This window comes from Suricata suricatta, chromosome 10, assembly GCF_006229205.1.
Source record: "Suricata suricatta isolate VVHF042 chromosome 10, meerkat_22Aug2017_6uvM2_HiC, whole genome shotgun sequence".
In the NCBI taxonomy this organism is placed as follows: domain Eukaryota; kingdom Metazoa; phylum Chordata; class Mammalia; order Carnivora; family Herpestidae; genus Suricata; species Suricata suricatta.
Genome location: NC_043709.1, coordinates 75,740,551 through 75,762,191, shown reverse-complemented (window position 1 = coordinate 75,762,191; position 21,641 = coordinate 75,740,551). Strand labels below are relative to the sequence as shown.

Below are 21,641 nucleotides of genomic sequence, written 5' to 3'. Positions count from 1 at the left end.
TGAGCCCGAGTTTAGGCCCCGGCGAGCCTAAATTCGTAATAAAGCCCTTTGCTTTTGCATGCGTGCTTCGGCCTCCCTGGCGGTCTCTGGTTTCTGGGGGCGATAAAGAAATCTTGAGTACAACAGGCTCAGGTGATCCCACAGTGAGGGAGTCCCCTGTCAGGCTCTGTGTGACAGCCCGGAGCCTGCTTTGGATTCTGTGTCTCCCTCTCTCTCTGCTGCTCCCCTGATCACACTCTGTCTCTCTCAAAAATAAATAATTCAAACAGTTAAAAAATATTTTTAAAAAACCTCTGTCATGCGGGATTGGTAATGGATGAATAAATAAGGAAGAGGAAAATATAGGGTTTAGAAAAAGTAAAATACAAAATAAAGAGTTGTCTTTAAGCAAGGACTCAACTTTAATTAAAGGAAACTCTGAAGCAAAACACTTGGGTCTTAAAATATTTTTTTAAGCTTATTTATTTTGAGAGAGAGAGAGGGAGAGAGAGAGATAGAGAGAGAGAGAGAGAGAGACAGCAAGTGAGCATGAGCTGGGGAGGGGCAGAGAGAGAAGGAGATAGAAAATCTCTGAGGCTTGAACTCCTGAACGAATGGGGAGATCATGACCTGACCTGAGCTGAAACCAAGAGTAAGTAGGCCGCTTCATGAACTGAGCCACAAAGGTGCCCCTTAAAATACTTCTGTTTTGGGCTCTGGGTGGTAAATCTTGACCTATTTATGATCCGGGAATTTAAGTAAACAACTTCCTTGTATAGTAATCAGTGTGAAACAAATCCTCACCTATGACTAAATTTAGGTGAGTTCAGTCAAAAGTGGCAGATTTCCTGTTGGATTTTCCTGTCTTTCAGTGTGGAACATAAATTAATCTCGTGCTATCTTATTGCTTTATTGCCTGTCTAAAATCTAAACCTCCATGCCTGCAAATACTGTAAAACGGAAATGTCTGTTGTAGATTAGTACAGGCGTGTCAGTAGGACTTACGATAATCATTGCAGACATAATTGAATTAAACATAGTTTAATAAGTTATAGTTCTGCCTCCACAACATCTATGAAAAGTACATTATGTGAAAGAACAAAATTCAACCAAGTAAATTATTGGCTTTATTAATCGGCTTCTTACTCAGGCTGCATTCCATCTAGCAAGTAGAGGGGAGCTCTAAGGAGTCGTACAAAATGGAAGGAGAGTGAGGCAAGAACTGCTTAGCAAAAGAAAAGAAAGGATTGGTTCAGGCAAGTTCACCTTCTCACAGGGGAGAAGGCAAGAGGTCTTATTAGGTGGATTATCTCATCTTTGGAGGATAAAGATGGCCCTGTGACAGATGACCTCATTGGTGCCGACCAGAACATTCACATTGATTGGCTTAAAATTTCACTCCTGGAGAAGGTGAAACTCCAGTTAAGTCTTAGTTTGGGGTACTGAGGCAAGTGACTCTGCCTTTGGCCTGTGGCTTTCTAACAATCATAATTTACAATATTTTAAATAGTAGCTTCGTTTTTTCTCCCTCTTTTGTAGGAATAAAATCAGAGTGTTTCTGAGTGTCAAGACCCAGTTTATAATGTGGAGTTCTGTTAATAGTCTGACTGTAAGGGTAAGAAATTTAAACATACTAAGAATTATAGTAGAGAAGATAAACCTATTAACTGAGGGAAATTTGATGAGAAACTGCAGCAGACACTGCCAATTTTTGGGTCTGATTACTTTTAGGTTAACATTATAACTGAACGTACGTATGCATATATGCTTTTATGGAAAACGAATCATTATTATCATACATAGTCATATATAAGCAACCACACAAATATATGAACATGAGAGAATGTGTCATATTATGTGTCACATGAAAGAAGAAAAACTTTCACTTACAGGCCAAAAACTTCTTTGGAAAAAAAAATTAAATATAAAGTGAATATATTACCTCATTTTATTTTCATTCAATGATGGTAGCAAAAATATACAGTGGTAGGAGTGCTGACAGGAAAGGGGGAAGAGTGGAGATGATCTGAGTAGCTAAGAAACTTCAGCTTCTCTCTATGAACCTTTATTAATAAAACCATGAGGTATGGACTCTTTTGCATTGTTATCAGATATCCCAATTTTATGGCTGACAATTAGACACAAGGGAAAGCTGAGGTCCATGAAAGGGTTCCATGCTAAGAAAACTTTGGGAAATGCTTGGATAAAGAAAGTTAAATAAGATTCTTAGCTATAGTATTTCTCAGGGTCTTTGATGAATTAAAATTCAGTATAGTGGTATGTTGCATTTCTCAAACTTTTTGGACATATAAACACTTTTAATTCTGAGCTATTGTTGGAGAAGAAAGACTTCCCTCTACCCTTCAAGATTCTTCTGGCTGGTCTATGAATTAAAGAGACGTGAGACAGATTAACAGGAGAAAATCAAATTTAATTTGCATGTATGGAGGTCTCATATATATGGGACCTAAAAAGTGACCACGACAGGCAGCTTTTATACTTTTAAGAGAAACAATAAATTTGTGGGGAGCTGACAGGGAAAAGAAAACTTATTTTTGGGAGCTTGAATTAATAAGGAATTCTAAACAGAGTTTGGGCTGGGGTAGTAAATAGGTAAAAGAGCAAGGTTTGTTTATATAGGCTTCTTAGGTCCTGAATTCCCCATCTCTGATGATAAGGATGCCTTTCTATTTCCTGGTATGGGGAGGGTACCTTTCACCTGGGAAATTTGCTTCCTACCTTTCTGGAGACAAAAGAGGGTCACAGTGTTCTTGCACTGGCTGTTTCTTAAGTAACTTTATTTTTTATTTTTATTTAAAAAATGTTTATTTTGAGAGAGACAGAAAGAGAGAGTGCCGAGAGAGAGGGAGACAGAGGATCTGAAGTAGACATCTGCTGATAGCAGAGAGCCGGATGTAGGGTTCAAAGTCATGAAGTGTGAGATCACGACCTGAGCTGAAGTCAAATATTTAACTGACTGAGCCATCTAGGTGCTCTTCTTAAGTAACTTCTATTCAAAATAATAAATATGCTCCAGGGCATATTTTGGGATGGCCTGGCCTGAGCCCCACACTATACCTGTGATATTTTATAGAACACCGTACTACACCAGGTCACTGTAGTAAATCTAAGGGATTTCAGGACAGAGCAAAGAAAAATATATGACCACATGGTGGCAGTAGGACACAAAGAGCTTTGTTTGGGCAGTACTTTGACAGATTTGCTTGCATAACTTCCTCACTGACGTAAGACCTTCCAAAGACAATGGTGTGTCTATGCCTGGGCTCTACGGAGAAGGGAAGGAGGGTGAGGCAACTCTCAGAGGACTGGAGGGGAGGTTTAGATCTCATGATGTTGCTCAGCCTCAAGATAAGGAGTCTCTGGGTCAGAGAGCTCCAAAAGGCAAGGGGGTCTTTTACAACCCCAGGTTTCATCTTACCTGTGGCAGTAGATGTTGAATGCAGTTTTTCAGAGTGTGCAAAGCAGGCAGGCTCGAGATGGCTAAAAATCTGCTCCTTTGCAAAACTTATTTTATTTTATTATTATTTTTAAAATTTTTTTTATGTTCTTTATTTATTTTTGAGAGACAGAGAGAGACAGTGGGAATAGGGGAGGGTCAGACAGAGAGCGAGACACAGAATGTGAAGCAGGCTCCAGGCTCTGAGCTGTCATCACAGAGCCCAACACGGGGTTTGAACCCACTAACGGAGAGATCATGACCTGAGCTGAAGCCGGACACTTAACCAACTGAGCCACCCACGCACCCCATTATTTTATTTTTTTAGTTTATTTATTTTATTTAAAAATTTTTAAGTTGTTTTAAAATTTAAGCTTATTTGTTTATTTTGAGAGAGAGAGATGAGAGAGCACATGCGGGGGAGGGGCAGAGAGAAGGAGAGACAGAATCCCAAGCAAGCTCCATGCTGTCAGTGCAGAACCGGATGTGGGGCTTAAAGGCATGAACTGTGCAATCATGGCCTGAGCTGAGATCAAGAGTTGGATGCTTGGAGTGCCTGGGGTGGCTCAGTCAGTTAAGCATCCAACTTTGGCTGAGGTCATGATCTCATGATTCCTGAGATCAAGTCCCACATTGGGCTCTGTGCTGACAGCTTGGAGCCTAAAGTCTGCTTCAGATTCTGTGTGTCCCTCTCTCTCTCTGCTCCTCCCCCCGCTCACACTCTGTCTCTCTGTCTTTCTCTCTCAAAAATAAATAAACATTAAAAAAATAAAAGAGTTGAATGCTTAACTGACTGCACCACTATTTTTTTTTAATTTGAGAGAGAGAGAGAGAGAGAGAGAGAGAGAGAGAGAGAATGTGAGTAGGGAGAAGGTCAGAGAGAGAGAGAATCCCAAGCAAGCTCCATGCTCCCAATGCAGGGCTTGATCCCACGACCCTGGGATCATGACCTGAGCTGAAATCAAGAGTCGGATGCTCAACCAACTAAGCTACCCAAGTGCCCCAAGATCTGCTTTTTTAGTCTGTATTTAAAACCATTGGATAAATGAAGATTCTGTGCTGGTGGGCTTTTGAACTAACAGTCCCAACCGGATGTGAAGAAGTAAACTTCTTCAGAGGTTATCTTTGGTTCATTTACAGAAGGGTAACATAATTGGTAAATGCTGGCCTAAATAATCTTCCAGGTCAAAACTATAGTTATTTTATCCAAAGTATTTTGAACTTCTGTCATTTTAATGTCTACTTTCACTTTCAGTAGCCACATGAAAATATAATAAGTGATTTGAAAGGGATATTTGTTCCTGCTCCAAATGCTGAAGGTAACTGATAACTGTTCTTTTGCTGTAAAGCAATGGTTCTCAAACTGTGGTCTGCTGACCCATCCGGCAGGTCAGTCAACGCAGGCCCTGAGGGAGGGAGTGAGAACTGGGGGGCAGGGGACACAGAGAATGGAGGCAAGACAGTGTCTCTGATCAAGCCTCATTTATTGAGAGAACACACACACCTTATAAAGGGCAGAAGGCGGGAAGCAAGGCAGCTGACCGTAGTTCAGTTGCTAAGAAACAGGGTCATGTGAGTTCTAGGAAAAGGCCAGGGTAAAGGAGGAACAGAGACTGCAGTTTTCGCACAGCACCTGAGGAGCCAACAAGAAAGCCCAGCCCAACTGCCTCCAGCACTGAGCCTGGAGTGGTAACACTGTCCTGCCTGCAGGCGGCTGACCTTAGGTCAGGGCACACATCTGTTCTTCTGGCAGCTCTCCACAGTCTGCAGGTCCTACAGTCAGACTTTTCTAGGGTTGTGAGCTAAGCGGTCATTTTATTCATGGAGCACCATTTTTATTTGAAAGAATGACTGACAGCCTACAGTTATTCAGACTTGGGTGCTTCTCAGACTATATCTTGAAAAAGAGCAAAATGAACCTGTCACTTCAAAGAAAACAAATGACAGTTTGTTGGCAATGATCAAATTTTAACTTCCAAGTGAATTTTGGAAAATTTGTAGCTGCCAGTATGATCTTGACAACTACGAAACGGTGATATTAACAAGTGTGACTCTTTGGGTATAATGAAATGTGTCAATATGGGAATATCTATATTACCAAGAGAAAAAATATTGCCCAAACTGCCAATGCATGCCATTACAAAATCATGTATAGGTAAAAGGTCCAAAGATCTAATCAAATGAAAGACAGATCAATGGATTGTAATGTAAGTATACAAAAATTTCATTAATATCTTTCCACTTCTTACACTGCAACTAACCTTTAAGAAATGACCAGTTACTGAGTTTTGGGGTAATATCAAAGAAGAGCATCCACAAGGTAACCAGAAAGATAATGAGGGTAAAATGAACAACGGTTGATTTTATGACATACTGCTTAGCCAAGTGATTGTCAGAACATTAAAATAGAACCATTTCAGCTAATGTTCCAGGACTAGAGAAATAGCAGCTACTCTCTGATTTTAGTGAGATTCCAGACCTATACATGACTTGAAAATGTTGGCTAAAATCTGATTTTGGAATTCATGGCACTTTATCAATTCAAAGATACAAAAGTGTTAAAGTGAGAAGGATGGAGAGTAGGAAACTGAAGAAAGGATTCTTTGAAGACAGCTGTGATTGGAGTTTTAGAAAGAATCTGGAGGTGCTTGCTTTTCCCCTCAAGCTTAGTGAGAGGAAATTCTAAGGAGATTAGTCAGTGAGTCTCCTATGTCTCTTGGAGCTTGGGGGACACAGGACACCAATATCAGACCCACATCTAAGAAAACTAAAGGACAAAAGGCTATGGTGGGAGTCTATGCAGCTAAAGAGAAGACTGGGTTGGGGAGTACACGCAGTCTCATTGCCGAAAGTATGCGTTTCCTGTGGACAGAGGTGGGCTGCCATGGGTTTGCCTTATATTTTGCTCACAAAAGCAACTGAAATAATTTATGAAACCTGCAAAAGAGAGAGACTGAGGTATATTGCTGGATACCTGGGGACAGAGAAAGAAAACAGTAGCTACTAGCCAGAAGAGGCACACTGAGTTGAATCAAGAGAACTGCAGATAGGAGATATATGCAATGATAGGGGAGGGTGGTAGGAAGTGGGCCCTGATGAACCTCAGAAGTGCCCCACTACTGAGAGAGTATGGGTCAGCTCACCCACAGGGCCTGGCGTGCTGACACTCGATCACACTGATCAAGTAAGACTTTTCTTTCCCTTTCTTCTGTTCCTGCTTATTCCAGGCCCACCCTGTACTAATATTGGTAGGATCAGAAACCATGGTGGACAAGGTGGGGAAGGAAGAGAAGTGAGGGCTGGTAAAAGAGAGGAACGAACAATGTCTCCTTAACCACTGCAGGCCAAATCTGAGCTGACCGGGAGAGCGAAAGCTTTCACTTGAACTTGTTTAGAGTACTGCATGAATCTAAGACATTTCAGTTACTGAAATGAGAAGCTTCAGTGATAAGAAATGACAAGGCATTTTAAGTATCTGAGAATGATAAGAAAAGTCAATGGCACCTGGGATTTCATCTGGCAGAAGGGAAAATCTGCTCTTTTGAGTAGATTTGTAATACAGTAGTGTGAGGAAAACAGAGTGACTTTTGAGTACTACTTGCTTGTTCAATATATTGGTCAAACACATACATAGCTTAGGAGGTAGATTTACACACGTAGGTTGTTATTTTGGGAAGATTATCAAAGATTGCCGTTATGTTGTGGTCTCCTCTATCTTAAAATAAGAGCCTACTTGTTAGAATACAATTTTTTGCCCTTATTTGATAACCAGAGAACCTGTTTGCCTTCTTACAACCCTCAGGATAATGTACCAACCCCCTGCACTCAGTCCCATGAGTTTTTCTTGTTTTAAGTGATTTTCTTTAAATTATTATTACTAATTTTAATAGATACAACCATCCACATGATACAAAATTCGAAAGATACAAAGGGTATATAGTATAGGCTTTTTCCTACTCTTGTCCCTTCACAACTTTCCCTCGAGGTAAGCCCTGTTAACACTTTTTTTCTTTTTTTTTTAATTTGAGAGAGAGAGAAAAAGGGTGTGCAAGTGTGAGCAGGGACGTGGGGCAGAGAGAGAGAGAGAGAGAGAGAGAGAGAGAGAGAGAGAAGAGAATTCCAAGCAGGCTCAGTGCTACAGAGCCTGATATGGGATTCAATCCCACGACCCTGGGATCATGACCTGAGCCAAAATCAAGCGTCGGATGCTCAACCAACTGAGTCACCCAGGCGCTCTTGTTAACAGTTCCTGATATCATTTTTTGGCTTTAGTTTTTTTGAGAAATGTCTTGGCCAAAAATAAGATTTAGTCTTCACTATAGATGTCATTGATACCAAATACAACCTGTTGTAGGCTGGGTTTACATTGACAGTCCAAAGATAAGAATGGAAGTTGCTAAAAGGACCTCTAGGATCATAACTCAACCTAGAGAATAACTGTTTAGACTGGAATTAGAGAAATGACCTGGAAGGACCGGGCATCAGTGCTGATGGACAAGTGAAGTCCAGGGGACACTGTGGCATGTGGTCCATGGCAGAGGTCATGCAAATGGCTGAGGTGCTATGGTTTCAAGACATGGTCATGTATAGTATCATGGCTCTTTTTTTCACAATAACATATTATCTTATTCATTATTTTATATAAAATTTGATACCAAAATGATATTTTGCCATTTAAAAATTTATGTTCTTATATATTACTATTACTGCTCTTATATTTTATAAGGAACAAAATATTTTTAAGGGTAAAATCTTTATATTTTGCCATCTTTAGTAGCCTTTTCTTTCTTCTTAAAAATTTTTTTTAAATTTGAGTACAGTTGACACACAATGTGACATTAGTTTCAGGTGTACAACATAGTGATTCAACATCTCTATGTTTGTTATACTATCCTCACCACAAATGTAGCTACCATCTGTCACCATACACCAATATCATTGGGTCTAATCCCTATGCTATACCTTTTATTTCCAGTATTGGCTCTTCTACAGGCCAAGTGGGCTGTGACTACTTTGTTCTCTTTCGGTGAAGTATCACGTTAGCCTAAGACTCCGAATTGTTCTGAATACGTTATGCTCCGCTCACCACAAGTGTAGCTACCACCTGTCACCATACAACATCATTGGCTATATTCCCTATGCTGTACCTTTTATTTCCAGTATCATGGCTTCCAGTCACAGGCCAAATGGGCTGTGACTACTTTTTTCTCCTTCAGTGAAGTATCTATCACATTAGCCTGAGTCCACATTGTTCAGAATCTCAATGGCTATAGTTTGATGAGATTATAGTCAACAGGTCATTTAGCATATTTAATAGATGTAATATTACAAGCTTGAATTTTTTGTCTACCTAGAACATCATGTTTAATACCAACACTACAACCACCATCCTCATCTTCATCATAGTTAACATTAAAAAGTTTTCTAAAATGTTTATTTATTTTAGAAAAAGAGAGTGTGAGCAGGCGAGGAACAGATAGAGAGGGGATAGAGAATCTAAAGTGGGGTCAGCACAAAGCCCAGTGTGGGGCTCCATCCTGCGAACTGTGAGTTCATGACCCAAACTGAAGTCAGACACTCAACCGGCCACCATAGTTAACATTTATTGAACAGTTAGTATTGCCAGCACCACCACCATCGTGACTAGCATTTATTGAGCCCTTACTATGTGCTAGCCGCCATATAAAGTGCTGTCAGATAATTTTCATGACCAAGCTTACTACTATTATATACATCTTAGAGATGAGCAAACTGAATAATGGAATAGGTTGAGTAATTTACTCCAGGTCACAGTTCTTTAATGATGAAGCCAGGATTTGAACGCAAGTAGTCTAGTATACTAACCTGTTATTAGGGGGCATCCATGGAAGAGTAATATACGTATCTGAGGACAGCAAGTGAGGACAGCTTCTACAGCTTCATCAGTCAGATTCACACAATGTCCCATATGAATCTCCTATTTAAAAATAAAGAAAGGATAGGTAAATGAAAAAACAGATTTATTATGACAGTATGAAAAAGCTTGGGAAATACTCTGATACAAAAAGAACCAGGGGCACCTGGCTGGTTCAGTTGAAGGAACATGCAAATCTTGATTTCTTGGTCATGAATTTGAACCCCATGTTGGGTATAGAGAATACTCAAATAAATAAAACTTAAACAGCAAACAAACAAAAAGAACCAAATATCTAATTGCAATAAAAATTCTATATAAAGGACTAATGTAAGTATGCAGTAATTTGAAAAGTATAGATAATTTAAAAGTTAAGCGCCCAACCATTTTAAAAGCAATATGGCAAAATCTGTTAAAGCTGAAGATAAAGCAGTTCCAACTCCAAATATCCATTATACATAGAGTTAACTCTTACATATGTTCCCAAGGAAATAATTCATAAATATGTTCCTTTAAATATTTTTTGTAATAGTAAAGAAGTGGGTAATGAGTAAACAAATAGTGGCTTAGTAACGGAACAGATAAAAGAGTTTAAATGAAAAATATCTCCTTGTATTAATAGGCATAAATCTCAAACAGAATGTTAGTTCAGACACTTTGGAACACCATATGGTTGTATCTTTTAAAGCCAAATGTGTACTTTCTATATGATCTAGCAATTTCATTCCTATGTGTTTACCCAAGAAAAATGAAAATGTATGTCCACACAAAGACTTGTATGCAAATTTACATAGCAGTGTTCATAACAGTCCCAAATTAGAACAACCCAAATGTCCCTCAAATGGTGAATGTCTGAACAAACTATGTCATATCCACACTATGCAATAATACTCAGCAAAATCAATAAATAAAAGAAATGAAATAGTAACACATGCAATAACATGGGTTATTCTCAAAAATATTATGCTATGTGAAAGAAGTAAAAGGAAAAAGAAAAAACAAAAAACTGTACTGCATGACTCCATTTGTATAAAATTCTAGGAAAGGCAAAACTACAATGATAAAGTAGATCACTGGTTGCCAGAGCATGGAGGCATGGCAGGAAACGATCGCAATGGGATAGGAGAAAACTTTTTTAGAAGGATGGAAATGTTTTATACATAATTGTGGTGGTTACAAGACTGTATAACAATTACCAAAAATCATCAAACTGCACTTAAAGTGGGTAAATATTATTGTATGCAAATTATACCTTAATAAAGCTTGAAAGATTAAATAATTTTGAATAAAAGCAAATTGTAATAGAACACACATTATAAAACTATCATTTAAAAATTTATAACATAAGACAATACTCTATCTTGTTTATACATCTATATCTATATGGTTCTATCCATATGTAGAAAATGTATGCAAACACACAAGGATAAATACACAGGCGTCTTTAGAATAGTGGTTATTTCTGAAGAAAGAAAGGGAGAATGAATGTCAGGGGAGCTTTATAGGTAACAATTTTTACAAGGAACTGAAATAAGTGCAAAAAATATTAAAATTCAAGGAGAATCTGGTGGCTTAGTCAGTTAAGCATCCAATTCTTTTTTTTTTTAATAGTTTATTTATTTTTGAGACCGAGAGAGACAGATCATGAGTGGAGGAGGCCCAGAGAGAGAGGGGGACACAGAATCTGAAGCAGGCTCCAGGTTATCAGCACAGAACCCGACGTGGGGCTCGAACCCATAACCTGTGAGATCATGACCTGAGCTGAAGTTGGCCACTTAACTGACTGAGCCACTCAGGCACCCCAAGCATTCAACTCTTGATTTTGGCTCAAGTCATGATCTCACAGTTCGTCCGATCGATTCCCATGTTGGACTCCGTGCTAACAGCATGGAGCCTGCTTGGGATTCTCTCTCTCCCTCTCTCTCTGCCTCTCCCCTGCTCATGCTCTCTCAAAATAAATAAATAAAAATTTAAAAAAATTGTTGGGAGCTATCTGAACTCACCAGTAGAGTGAAAACTCCTGGTGAGGGTACGGCAAGTTTGCATGGTCTCTTGCCCCCAGACAGCTACCAAAATCTACCCTCTTGAAACTTTCATTTCTGCTTGGGCACCAAACTTCAGAGTGCTTTGCTGATTAATGTCAGGAGTGGCCTGTCCCCCTGCCCAACCCTGAGGTGTGATTGCACCTGGTCAGGGAAAAGATGAGTAAACTAGATACACCTTAATGCGACTAAGGCAAGCAACATATAATTTTCCCCTAAGCAATTAACTGATAACTGACTACCTTCTGTGCCTGAATGCCTTTGTAAAAGTCACTACTCCAATATAAGGTATCAATCAGCTTAGGGACTGTGAGAGCAGGCATTATGTCTCCTGGGGATCCTGTTTTTGCGGAAACTTTCTCTTAGAGTTATAAACAGCCTAATGACATTCCTAAAAAACTGACCTTTACTAAACAATGCTGTTTGCCTCTTGGTTAAAGGTCACTTCCTTAAGGCTAGACCTGAGGTTTTGTAAAAAATACCTATGACCACATGAGTGCCTGTAGCTAAGTTTTTTAAATGACCATCATTACTACTAGAATTTTAACTTATGCAGAACCCATGTCCTGGAAAATTATAAAAATTATCTACGAGAAATCATTTACTGTTCTTTCTGGTCCTTGTACCTTTCACCATAAATAAAGCTAGCAAATCAGACAGAGCAGAGATGCCTGCCAGAAGGGCAGAGATGCCTGCCTGGTGGTCAGAAAGAAACTCGAGGCTCTCTCACTCTCTCTCGCTGCCACCATCCATCCTTCAGGGGAACCCTGGACCTGCTGGAGCTGGACTCTGGCAGAAAATGTTAAAATTCAAGTGTTTGATCCACAGGTTTGTGTTATATTACTTTCTATACTTTTTCATATGTTTGAAGTATTATATGTCCCTTGTTTGATGTTTTAATTTGGAATCCTTCTGCATTGGTGATGGGAATATAAAATTATACAGCCACTATGAAAACAATATGACAGTTCCTTAAAAAATTAAACACAGCATTACCATATAATCCAGCTTTTTACTTCTAAGTAAATACCCAAAGAATTGAAAGCAGAGACTGGAATAGATATTTGTATACTATGCTCATAACAGCAGTATTCACAATAGTGAAAGAGTAGAAGCAAATATTGATAGATGAATGTACAAACAAAATGTTTATGTACGTATATATCTATACACACATAAGCATACCATATATAATCATATGCATGTGTGTGCATATATATATATGAATATACCATAGATATACAATGAAATATTATCAGTCTTTAAAAAATATTTTAATGTTTATTTATTTTTGAGAGAGAGAGTACGAGCAGGGGAGGGTCATAGAGAGAGAGAGTCACAGAATGTGAAGCATGCTCTAGGCTCTGAGCTGTCAGCATGGAGCCCAATATGGGGCTTGAACTCACATAGGGTGAGGTCATAACCTGAGCTGAAGTCGAACACCCAACCAACTGAGCCACCCAAGCACCCCAATATTATTCAATCTTAAAAGGAATGAAATTCTGATATGTGCAACAACCAGAAAAACCTTGAAAACATTATGCTAAGTGAAATAAACCAGTTACAAAAGGACACATTGTATGATCCACTTATATGAGTTCTCTAGAATAGGCAAATTCATAGGTACAGAAAGTAGAACAGAGGTAGCTAGAAGCTGGGGGTGAAGGGTAATGGGGAATTACTGATTGTTGGGTAACGAGTTTCAGCGTAGGATGAGGAAAAAGTTCAGGGGATACATGGTGGTGTTGGCAGCACAACAATGTTAATGTACTAATTCCACTAAATTATACACTAACAATGGTTAAAAAGGTAAAGTTTGCATTGTGTATATTTGACCACAGTAAAAAGCATTTTAAGAATTTGGAAGTAAGGGGCACCTGGGTGGCTCAGTCGGTTAAGTCTCTGGCTTCGGCTCAGGTCAGATCTCACGTTCCTGGATTCGAGCCCCGCGTCAGGCTCTGTGCTAACAGCTAGCTCAGAGCCTGGAGCCTGTTTCTGGTTCTGTGTCTCCTTCTCTCTCTGCCCCTCCCCCTCTCATGCTCTGTCTCTCTCTGTATTAAAAATAAATAAAAACATTAAAAAAATTAAAAAAAAAAAGAATTTGGAAGTAAGGGGGCACCCTGCTCGCCCAGTTGGTTGAGTGCCCAACTCTGGATTTCAGCTCAGGTCATGATCTCATGGTTTGTGAGTTCGATCCCTTGCACTGGACTCTGTGCTGACTGCAGAGCCTGCTTGGGATTCTCTTTCTCCCTCTCTCTCTCTCTGCCCCTCCTCCACTCATGCTGTCTCTCTTTCTAAATAAATAAATAAATAAATAAACTTAAAAAATGTAAGGTTTATTTAATAGTTGACATGTATATTTATCATAGTAATATTTTTCCTCCTGAAAAGTTGATATTAAGTTGGTATACATATTACAGTCAATCATATCTTATAAATAAAGAAACCCTGAATATACTGAGAACTCACAAAAATTGAGAAAAAAAAAGCATTTTCTGTTATAATTTGGCAAAGGTAGCCTATGATATAAATTGGCAAAGGCTACAGAGAAAGAAATACAATTTGAGAACAGATGGAAGAAATAGTGTTCCACCCACGTACCATTTAAAATATATTAAGGCATAAAAAAAAAAAAAGATTCAATGCTGCAAATTGGTTTCTTGGCAAAATTGTGAATTCATAACATAACCTTTTATAGGAAACAATTTTACAATATGAATTTAGGAGCATTAAAGTGTCCATATCTATTGACCCCCCTTATTCCATTTTTAGCTCATTACACAAATGGAAGAAAAATTTGTGAGCCCCAACATATGCTTATTTCTAACAGTTAAAAACTGTAAATAATCTGAATTACCAACAACATAAAAAATGATTAAAGCAAGAAATGATACATCATATGAACAGATTTTGTTCTCTGATATACCAATGCCTAGAATATAGCAGGTGCTTAATAAATATTTGTTGAATAAATGAAATTTTACAGGCAAAAACGCTTTTAACCTGGAAGATTATAGTAATTTACAAAATGACTGTAATTAAAGTTAATATGATAACATTGTACTATCACATGCCTGGAACTGCAGTAAAACATGGGAATAAAATGATGATAAAATGATGAACAAAATGGTCTCTGCCCACTGGGAACTTAAATCAACAGAAATTTCAGAAACAATCATGACATTCAATAAATATTGTAACATAAGTTTGTATAACTGTCAATCTTTAGGAAAGGTTCTTAGACTTTTTTTTTTTAAATTAAGTAAATGCTATTCCCACTGTGGGGCTTGAATGCATAACACCAAGATCAAGAGTTGCATACTCTACAGACTGAGCCAACCAGGCACATTAGGTCCTTAGACTTTTAATCAAATTTCCTTTCTTATCTTTTTTTTTTTTTTTTACAGGCTGTTTATCTATTTTGAGAGACAGAGAGAGTGAGCATGATAGGCAAAGAGAGAGGGAGAGCAAGGATCCCAAGGCCCCATGCTGTCAGCATAGAGCCAGTGCTGGGCTCAGTCCCACAAACGGTAAATAAAATCATGACCTGAGCTGAAACTAAGGGCAGGATGCTCAACTGACTGAGCCACACAGACATCCCCAAATTTATTTTCAAGTTATAAACAACTTAGTAACACTGATAATATGATTTCTAGGAACAGAACATATGAAAAGCAAGAGATTATAACAGAGCATATGATAAAAGGTAGGAATACATATTGCCACAAGAGGAAAGTCAGTAAAAAAGATGAAAAAATTTGTGTTTCAATGAGTCAGAAATTGTGGCCACAAAAATACTAGATGCTATGAGACAAAAGTTAAAGTATATTAACTTTGTTTAAGGAATGAATTAAATTCTTCTTTAAAATTAAAAAAAATGTTTATTCATTTTTGAGAGGGAGAGAGAGACACACCCTGTGGGGGGGGTGGGTAGAGACACACACACACAGAAGCTGAAGCAGGCGCTAGGTTCTGAGTTGTCAGCACAGAGCCCAACAAGGGGCTAAAATGTGAGATCATGACCGAGCTGAAGTCGGAGGCTTACCCGACTGAGTTACCCAAGTTTAGAAAGATTTCCACTGAAATATTTTGGCACTTAAAGAAATAAGATTTGTAAAACTGAAAATACAAAAAAACTGAATGATATGGCACCATAATTGCTCACATTTATTGGTTTCTGAGTCTTTTCCTAAGTCAGCTTAGATTGGTGTTCCTAGTTTATAATATTGAAGAATATATGTTTGGGAACTTTATTAAAAATGATGATGAGGGCTCCTGGGTAGATCAGGAGTTGAGTGTTGGTTGAATGTTGACTCTTGATTGTGGCTCAGGTCATGATCTCAGGTTCATGGGATCAAGCCCTGCATCAAGCTCTGTGCTAAGTGTGGAGCCTGGTTGAGATTCTCTCTCTCTTCTCTCTCTCTCTGTCTCCCCCTCTCTGCCCTCTTCCTTGCTCCCGTGCTCTCTCTCTAAACTTAAATAAAATTGATGATGATGATTATAGGATAATGTTGTAAGAATTCTATAACCTAATGAATATAAGGTAACAATATGTAATATGTAGTAAGTGCTCAACAAATGTTAGTATTTCAAACAGTAAATGTTATGGCAGAGTTTATTACCCCTACAGTTAGGATGCAATTTGGAATTTGAAACTTGGTATAAGAAAATATGATAATTTCTTCTTTTTTTTTATGTCTTTATTTTATTTTCAGAGAGAGAGAGAGAGAGACAGAGCATGAGTGGGAGAGGGGCAGAGAGAAAGGGAGACACAGAATCTGAAGCAGGCTCCAGGCTCTGGGCTGTCAGCACAGAGCCAGGCATGGGGCTTGAGCCCATGGACCATGAGATCATGACCTGGGCCAAAGTTGGACCGAAGTCAGGCCACTCAGGTGCCCCATAAAATATGGTAATTTCTTAATCAAAAGATTTGTAAAAATAGATATGCTATATGTATGTATACACATGCACACACACACACACACATACATACAAGCAGCATGCAGATATAAAAACATAAAAAATTATCTCAAGGCAATAACTCAAGGAGAAATATTTGGGCAAAAACATGACACTAGCATTCTATTATGATAGTTATTACTAATATTTATAATTCATTTATAGCCTATTTATTTTCAAAAAATTTTTGATGTGTCTTATTGTGAAAAGCACATCTATATTAAATAAACCTTAAAAAAAAACCCACTATAAACTGGGAATGGTGGAAACTGAATTCCTGGGATAAAAGGCCTCTTATTTAGAAACAGGTTATAGGTGCCACATCAGTCACTGAATGGAAGAGCTGTACACTAATTTAGGATCTTTTTAAATAACTGTACAATGTGGCTGTTGGGGAGGAAAACTTTTTCCTTTATAATAAGGCACTGGTTGTTTGCTACATTCAAAAAATAATTTCTTAGGATACTACAGAAATTTAGGTAGCATCAACTTCATAGATTTTAAAAAATTACCTCTAATTTCTTGGCACAAGGTCCATTAACAAGTGCAACCACACCATCATCAGATACCTAAGCAAAGAGAAAAAGCAACACAGCACACAAATGGGAAAGATGGAAGTAAAATTTTCTAAGTATTAATCATTTACATGCAGTTTTATTGCCTCCCACTTAGCAAACATGTGTTTCAGCCACACTTACCTTTTTCCACCGTCACTGAAAATAATTGAGGGAAATGTGCCAAATCATGTTGCAATTATAGAAACACTGAAGCGTGAGGTAGTCAACAAACTCAACAACCAAAAGAATGAATTATGCTCTTCTGATGAGTGATAGAAGTTCACTGGGCAAAAACATACAGTCTCTATATTTAAGTGTATGTTTCATTTACCTGAGTAGCTGAGAAATCAACACACTGCAAAAATGGGCAGTTTTCTCCTAAGGCATGTAAGGACACGTCAGTAATACCTAAACAGCCCCCTAGATCGATGATCTTTAGCAGCCGGCAGTTGCGTGCAAGAGCAAGGACTCCTTCGTCAGTGAGATTGCAGCATCTTTTCAAAGACGCCTCGTGCAGGTATGAACAGGAGGCGGCCACAGCTTTGATTCCTGATGGAAAACACAATCATGTGTCAGTGAGCTGCGTATGTATATGAGAAATGTGACTGATTTTCATTTTAGCCGTCCCAGTATTGATATATCCAACTGCATGTAGCCTTTTACAAAGTAGTCCGTCTGTGAGGATATACTTATTTTCCAGTGATGCTGTCATTATTAAAACTCTTGGAATGTTTCAGGAATTCTCTACATAGTCTGTAGTATATCATTCAGAGTATGTGTAATGAAGCCTTTATTGTCGACAAGTAGATTGGCCTTTAGGAAACAGCCAAAGGTCAGTCAGAGCCAAAGTAGGTAATTAAGTTAGTAGATAAATCTCCCTTTTGTTAAAACAAAAAGTTTTAAAGTAATAAAGTTAATTTTCTTGTGGACTCTGAAGGGAAATCAAAAGTTAAATTGCCCAAATGTCTTAGGTAATAGTTTTCATGTTTATCCTTAGGAATCATAAATATTTCTGCATTCTCTCTTCCCTCTTTGACTCTTAAATCCAATTCAACTGCTGAAAACGCACATTGGAGACTGGTCCATGATAACGAGCCACATAAAGAAGAGGGTACTTTGGGGATCCTGGGCTCTTTGATCACGCACACACATCACAACAGTGTTAAAAAAGATACCTTTATGAACAAAACACACAAAAGGGAAGATGGTGAATTTATGTGTAGGTCATTTTTACAGTTTTCTGTATCTTAAGAAAGAACTTCTATTTTTTATTTTTTTTACCCCCCCAAAATAGCTTTTGTTTTATTTGTCAGTGTACAGCATGAAAGTTCTTTTTAGTGAGTTATTATTTGTGTAAACATTTTAAAAACTTATACTTCTTTGTAATATTATAGGCGGCCTAACTTCCTAACCAAGATTACTGCAAAATATAGCCAATTACTCACAAAACTTTCCAGAAACCGAGATAGCCAAATAAGTTCCTCTTCCTTTTATTGAAGGGAAAGGTTAAAATTCTAATGGATAGGAAAAAAAGGGTAAAAACTCTCTAATTCATGTAAAAGTGACACTGAAAAACGCAGTCTGACTGGCTATTAAAAAGTATGCATCATAGGGGAAGAAAGGTACAGCATAGAAAATACAGTTAACAGTATTGTAATAGCCTTGTATGGTGACAGATGGTAGTGACATTTGTGGTGAGTTTAGCATAATGTATAGGCTTGTCTAATCACTAAGTTGTACACCTGAAACTAATGTAACATTGTATGTCAACACTACTCCGATAAAAAAATTTAATTGAAGGACATTAAAAAAAAACTATGCACGATACAGACTGATAGGAGAGTGCTGAGTAAGTTTAATCTGAGGATGATTTAACTTTCTGCTGTAATTTTGCATCAAGAAAGCCTTGATGTATGAACTGGTCATTTCTGGAAATGGTCATTCTGGAAAAATGTTTAAAATACAGAGGTGTCCATCCATGTTTATTTTAAATATGTTTAAATAACAAGTTAGTGACTTAGTGTATTCTTAACTTTCAGCAAAGGCTATAAGCAGGAATTTTAATTTGGATTCTTTAGCTTAGTTTGAATATTTAAAGTTTTTTAATGTTTATTTTTTGAGAGAGAGAGAGAGAGAGAGAGAGAGTGAGAGAGAGAGTGTGTGTGTGTGTGTGTATATGAGTGAGGGAGGGTCAGAGAGCAAGGGAGACACAGAGTCTGAAGCAGGCTCCAGGCACCAAGCTGCCAACACAGAGCCTGACTCGGGGCATGAATCCATGAGCTTTAAGATCATGACCTGAGGTGAACTCAGATGTATAACAAACTAAGCCACCCAGGCACCGCTTAGTTTGAATATTTTTGTTGATAAATAGTTTCTGTTTCTTTGGCATCTTTTGACTATTTACTACTCCTCTGGTTCTTTTTTCCAAAATTATACTGGGTGATGAATAGTAGTCTACCAATGTACTCAGTATTAACAAACATACCTTTCGAAGTTATGGAAATTCTGTTTTCTTTTGAGTAACTTAAATTTAATTTCTTCAGTTTTCTGCAGTTGCACAGGTGCAGGAGAGCAGTATCTGAAATATCACAGCTCCGTAGATCTAGAGTTTGGACTTCAGGATGTAAAATCTGTAAAAAAAAAAGCATGATTTAAAAATGATAATTTTTGTTATGAATATAAACGTTTATTCCATATTCAGTGTTTTGGCGGTCATGACAGACAAATGGCAGATGGAAAATACAGCAGAGGATTCAAAGACATATCTATATGGAGACACATGTGTAAAGCAGGAAAAATACAAGACTACTACTAACCAGGGGGTGCAGCTTCTAGTGTCCCCAAAGTCTTTACTAGAACACATAGGACTATTGAGATGGATGGTAATAGAGTAAGGACCCACTAGACCTGAGGAGCAGGAGTGGGCTGGTGGCATGGGCCTATCCTTTTCCGGTAGTCCTTGACTATTATTAGAGACCCTGGCTACGGGCCTCTGCACACCGGTACGAATCTTCAATCACTTAGACACTGAATGGTTATAGGATACGAATATTGCTTGTCTAGAACATTTACCTCCTTCATTCTTACTGGGAACTAGTACAAGCAGACCCAGTATTTCTGAATGTTTACTTGAGGGCAACAAATATAGGAAATAAATTTCAAAGGGTTCTGAACTCTTTTCTGGGTTTTCTTTTTACTTTATTTTTCCAAAGTAGAACTAACTTTTCTTTTCTGAATGTAAAAGTATTGTATTATTATTGTAAAACATTCAGACAATGTAGAAAAATTCTAAAAATAAGAGTAACAATTTCTATTTACTGGGCACTTACCAGGAAGGTTACTAAGTACATTATATACATTATGCCATTTAGTATTCGCTCTTTCTCAAACATACAAATACTCCTGAGAGAGTTGTCATTACCATTTTATAAAGGAGGAAACTGAGGCACCCAGAGCTTAAATAGTTAAATACATGGCAAAGGAGAAGCAGAGCTAAAATAAAAAACCAGGTCTTTCTAATTCCAAAGGCTCTGATTTTATCCACGATAACTAAAATTATACCAAACATACCAATGCCCCCAGTCAAGCACATTAGTTTGGATGTTTTTTGAGTTTAAAACAAAAAGGATAAGATTATATATAAGATGAGCACTTTTTTACCAAAAAAATTACTGTGGTGGCATACTATTCCATTTTATGAATGCACCACAATGTGTTAAATACATCCTACTCTGACAAACACTTCCGTTCAACATCCAGGCTGAGTTAGGAGGCAATAATGTATAGTGATTAAGAACATATCCTCTGAAGGCAGCCTGTCTTATGAGTGTGATCAACTTCTGGGGTGTGTGTGTGCGTGTGTGTGTGTGTGTGCCTCAATATCCTCATTATTAAAATGGGGATAATATTTTGTGAGAAAAATGTGAGAAAAATGTATCTTGCTTATATGTTATTTATAACTGTCAACTATTATTATAAATGATATTATGAGCATACCTGAGTGCTTTCCTGATTACTGTTTTCTTGGGATTAATGTCAGAAGTAAATGGTAATTATATGAGGTGATGCAGATGTTAAATAACCCTATTGTGGCAATTATTTTGCAGTGTATAAATGTATCAAATCATCATGTTATGTTGTATGCTGTAAACCTACACAATGTTGTATGTCAATTATATCTCAATAAAACTGGAAAAAATACTAGAACTAAAACTATTGAGTCAATAGTAAGTACATTTTTAGGACTTTTGATAGTTAATGCCACGCTGTCCTCCTAAAAGGTTTTTATCAATTTACACCGCCACCAACAGGAGACAAAAGTGACCGTTGCCCACACTTTTGTCAACACTGGGTATTATTATTTTTTAGGACTCTGGCAATGCCAAACTGACAGACAGACTGTGACTTTTATCACTAATGAGATTAAATATTCTTTTATATGTTGATAGTGATTTATATTTTTTTCCTTTGAGTGTTTCCTGATTCTTTTGTTTTAGTATTTATTTGTTTGTTACTTGACTTTGCTTCCTTTTTCTTCTTGCCATAATGAAGTTCATATTGTTATGTAATCAAACCAATCAATATTTTTCTCCTTGGTCTCTAACTTTGGTGTCATGTTTAGAAAGGCCTCCTCCATCCAACTATAAAAAGATTTAGGAAATATTTCAAAAAGAGCCGTCCAATGATGCATGCAACTTTGCAACAGATGTTAGATCTGGCTTTTTGAATAATTTCATAAGCAGGACTCTTAATAA

The 21,641-nt window shown here is 37.7% G+C and overlaps 1 protein-coding gene across 1 annotated transcript in view; it reads right to left on the bottom strand.

Moving 5' to 3' along the window:
• Window positions 1-21,641, bottom strand: part of AMN1 (antagonist of mitotic exit network 1 homolog) — a 56,475-nt gene that overhangs the window by 8,756 nt on the left and 26,078 nt on the right. The window contains exons 3-6 of the mRNA XM_029954371.1: window positions 19,373-19,517; window positions 17,219-17,436; window positions 16,843-16,899; window positions 9,281-9,392 (exon numbers count right to left, since the gene is read on the bottom strand). Of these exons, the coding sequence (XP_029810231.1) occupies window positions 9,281-9,392; window positions 16,843-16,899; window positions 17,219-17,436; window positions 19,373-19,517 (532 nt within the window). The remainder of the gene's footprint in view (window positions 1-9,280; window positions 9,393-16,842; window positions 16,900-17,218; window positions 17,437-19,372; window positions 19,518-21,641) is intronic.